This window comes from Sorex araneus, chromosome 1 (assembly GCF_027595985.1).
Source record: "Sorex araneus isolate mSorAra2 chromosome 1, mSorAra2.pri, whole genome shotgun sequence".
Classification (NCBI taxonomy): domain Eukaryota; kingdom Metazoa; phylum Chordata; class Mammalia; order Eulipotyphla; family Soricidae; genus Sorex; species Sorex araneus.
This window is the reverse complement of record NC_073302.1, coordinates 439,343,093-439,347,184: the sequence shown is the minus strand read 5'-3', so window position 1 is coordinate 439,347,184 and position 4,092 is coordinate 439,343,093. Positions and strand designations below refer to the sequence as shown.

General features: G+C 44.4%; 1 protein-coding gene across 1 annotated transcript; it reads left to right on the top strand.

The window, feature by feature from the left end:
- The first annotated feature begins 1,083 nt into the window (after window positions 1-1,083).
- TAS2R38 (taste 2 receptor member 38) lies at window positions 1,084-2,088 on the top strand. The gene has a single exon (XM_004608214.2). It carries the CDS (start codon window positions 1,084-1,086, stop codon window positions 2,086-2,088), a length of 1,005 nt encoding a protein of 334 aa, XP_004608271.2.
- Window positions 2,089-4,092: the final 2,004 nt, after the last annotated feature.

Below are 4,092 nucleotides of genomic sequence, written 5' to 3'. Positions count from 1 at the left end.
GATTCCATGAGAATGAAGATGGGAGTCCCCGAAAGGATTAAACAGAGCAACAATATGACCTAAGTTATATTTGAACAAAGTGGTGACTATGGTTTTGTGGAAGATGGAATGAGTAGGGATGGTCAGGCAAGCACATAGCTAAGAGCTTCTGTGATGATCCAGGCTATCTCCCTTCCTGGCAAGGTTAGTCTTGTTCATGTTCATATTCCCCTTGCCATAACACAGCACCTACCATAATCTCAAATTTTGGATAAAATTTTTGTCAGTGGTCATCCCACCAAGCTTGTGCTAGTATCCTGAGAAGAATATGCATACTTAGTAGCACTGTAGCACTGTCGTCCCTATTTGCTTGAGCGAGCACCAGTAACATCTCCATTGTGAGACTTGTTGTTACTGTTCTTTGGCATATCGAATAAGCCACTGGTAGCTTGCCAGGCTCTGCTGTGCAGGCGGGATACTCTTGGGAACTTGCCAGGCTCTCTGAGAGAAATGAAGGAATCGATAGTATAATGAGATGCAAAAATAATACAATAAAAGTCCTATCTTAAGGGGTGATATACAGCATGCAATAAGAAAGAGAGAGAGAGAGAGAGAGAGAGAGAGAGAGAGAGTGTGTGTGTAAGTGTTCAGACCTTTGTCCACTAGGAGTGTATGCTTTGCCTGTTGCCAGGTGCCATGAAACCATAAACAAATTCTACTCCACCTCTCCACCCACCCAGGTGCAGATGGCATGCAAATGGGGGACTTGGGAAATTGGAAGCTTGCCCTGTTTGCATCCCTGGGGCTGTGCCATGGTTCTCTGGGAAATTTGTTGTTCAGAAAACAGCAAAATATCCTGCCTCACACAAGGAGTCGAACCATCATTCCTCCACTCTTAAGATGTGCCCTAGTGTGTATCCAAGAAATTCAGCACCACTACTCTACACGTCCTGCCAGAACTCTTTGTGCAGCTGCTCAGGGACAGATCGAAGGCAGAAACCTGAAGACTTGTGAAGGGAAGGTCTTGGTTCTGGATGGACATTCGTTCGTCTCTGTCGGTGAATAGGTGGTAAGGTTTGGATTCGCCCAGTAAGAAGAGACAGCATGGTGAGACTCTCTCCTGTTGTCACTGTGTCCTATGAAGTCAAGGGTGCATTTCTGTTCATTTCCTTTCTGCAATTCATTGCGGGAACCCTTGCCAATGCCTTCATTGTCTTGGTGAATTTGAGGGACGTGGTGAGGAGGCAGCCACTGACCAACTCTGACCTTGTCCTGCTGTGCCTCAGCCTCACCCGGCTGTTCCTGCACGGGCTGCTGCTTCTGGATGCCATACAGCTGACCCACTTTCAGCGGATGAAAGACCCGCTGAACCTCAGCTACCAAATCATCATCATCCTCTGGATGATTACCAAGCTAATTGGCCTCTGGTTGGCCACCTGCCTCAGTCTCCTCTATTGCTCCAAGATTATCCGTTTCTCTCACCCTCTCCTGGTTGCCTTGGCTTTCTGGATCCCCAGGAAGATCCGGCAAATGCTCCTGGGCAGTCTCTTCTTCTCCTTTGTCTGCACCACTTTCTGTTTGGGCAGCTACTTTAGTCAACCTGGCTTCGCCACAACTGCGCAATTCGTGAATAACAGCATGAAACTCAACTTGCAAATTGAAAAACTTCATTTATTCCATTCATTACTCTACTGCAGCCTGGGGTCCGTCCCCCCTTTCCTGATTTTTCTGCTTTCTTCTGGCATGTTGATTGTGTCCTTAGGGAAGCACCTGGGGACAATGAGGGCCATATGTAGGAACACTCAGGACCCCAGCCTGGAGGCTCACATCAGAGCACTCAAATCCCTCGTCTCCTTTCTCTGTTTTTTTGTGCTGTCGTTCTGTGCTGCCTTCACGTCGGTGCCTCTGCTAATGCTGTGGCACAATAAAATCGGGGTGATGATCTGCGTGGGGATCATGGCAACTTGTCCCTTGGGACATGCAATTATCTTGATCTCAAGCAATGCTAAGCTGAGGAGAGCAGTGGAAACCATTTTTCTCTGGGCTCAGAGCAACCAAAAGGTAAGGGCAGGCCACGAGGCAGATGCCAGGACACCAAATCTCTGTTGAGAGCAAAAGTGAAATGTTCGAATTTATATGAAGTTGCCTCTGACTGGCCATCAGACTTTCAGAAACCTGTTTCATTTCCTCCTTAAAACACAACTGAGACTCACTCCACTCTATATCAGATTAGTCATAGAAGAATAAAATGATTAAAACTCTATACAGAGTCCATCCAAGTAGAGTGGCATTTGTTCCCAGGTTGACTCTGACTAAAGGGACCAAACAGAGAGGGGAGGTCAATCCTTTGTGTTCTGTAATTAGTGCTTGTTGTAAGCCAGCCCATTAGAAAGGTCCTCTTTGGAACTAACATTTAAGGCCCAAGAGATAGCACGGAGGTTTAAGATACTTTTCTTGCATGTGGCTGACCCTGGTTCTGTGCCCTGAGCAGAGGATTCAGAGTCCCCCCCACCCCCGGCACTGCTAAATATGGCCCAAACATACCACCCAAAAAAAATTAAACCTCAAGATAATACGGTGATTTTTCACATGACAAATAAAACTGATTTCATGTGTGTATATATTCCAATAAAATGTTATACATTGTCAACCTTGGCTTACAGTATCATCTTCATTTGATTTTTCTGCAGCGTGTGTCACAAGGCTGTTGGTTAGAATACCACCATCCAAATGATTTCTCTGGGGTGAATATGATTCTTCACCTACTCATATGGCTGCTGGTAACGTTCCCTGTGGGCTATTGGAATAAGGCCCTCAATTCCTGTCACTCAGGCCTCTCCAGAAGGCAGTTCACAGCTTCCTTTACCAGAGGGAGTGAGAGTGTGATCAAGACACAGGCACAGTCCTCCTTAATCTTATCTTGGAGAACACAGTCCTCTCCATTGGCCAAATTCTCCTTGTTGGAAGCAAGTCACTGTGTTCAGCCCACATTCAAGGGCAGAATGTGGACTAGGAGAGGGGACTCTGACTGTGCTTGAAGTCTGCATAGTTCAGGAAGAAAAGAACTTGTAGTAGGTTAAGAATCAGGGTCTTCAGACAATAGAAATACTGGAAGCTCAAAAAAATGGAATTAAATACCAGGAAAAACAAGGTAATTTTAGGAGGGAGATGTAACTTCTAGAGCTATGACTTTGCAGTCATACTGTAACCCTAAACATTAAATACATACATGTTCTCATCATTGGATTGATGGCACAAGAGGAAATACATGTGGAGGTGTGTGTAAGAAAACTTAGCCCTCTACTCTCAGAGTGAGTCAGTAAATGACAGAATTTAAAACATGGAAGAAATAGATACAATAATATAGTGTTAAAATCAGTGCTAGCATAATATTTCAACATACTATCCTGGAAACTATATAAGCTTCAAGCTCTGTAATTTTCATGGAAGCAGAAAATATGAAAAGAGAAACCTAGGAGAACAATTATGTCATCACTTAAGCTTCAAGGTGTCTACTGTGTTAAAATTCCTACAGAAACTGCAGGCTAGGGATCACTTTGACATTTCACTGATTCAAAAATGTAGTCTAGATTGCACTCATCTGTGGAATATAAAATAACAGAATAGTAGACTAACACCCAAGAATAGTAGAGATAAGTACCAGGAGGTTGGCTCCAAGGCTTGGAAGCCAACCTCACACGCTGGAGGAAGGGGCAGCTCAGATAGAGAACGGAACACCAGGTAAAGTGTGGTTTGAGGACCCGCACGGGATAGGAGATGCGTCCTCAAAATAGACTATAGACCAAACACGAGGGCCACTCAGTGCCTCTATTGCAAACCACAACACCCAAAAGGAGATAGAGAATAAAAGGGAGTTCCCTGCCACAGAGGTGGGGTGGGGTGGGAGGGTTGGAGTGAAAGGTGGGAGGGATACTGGGAAAACTGGTGGAGAATGGGCACTGGTGGAGGGATGTAAACAAAATGCAAACATCAAAGTTCATAAGTTTGTAACTGTATATCAAGGTGATTCACTAATAAAATTTTTTAATAAAAAAATATACACAATGAGATGGTTGATGTTAAAATCATTTTTTTAACTTAAAATGAAAAGCA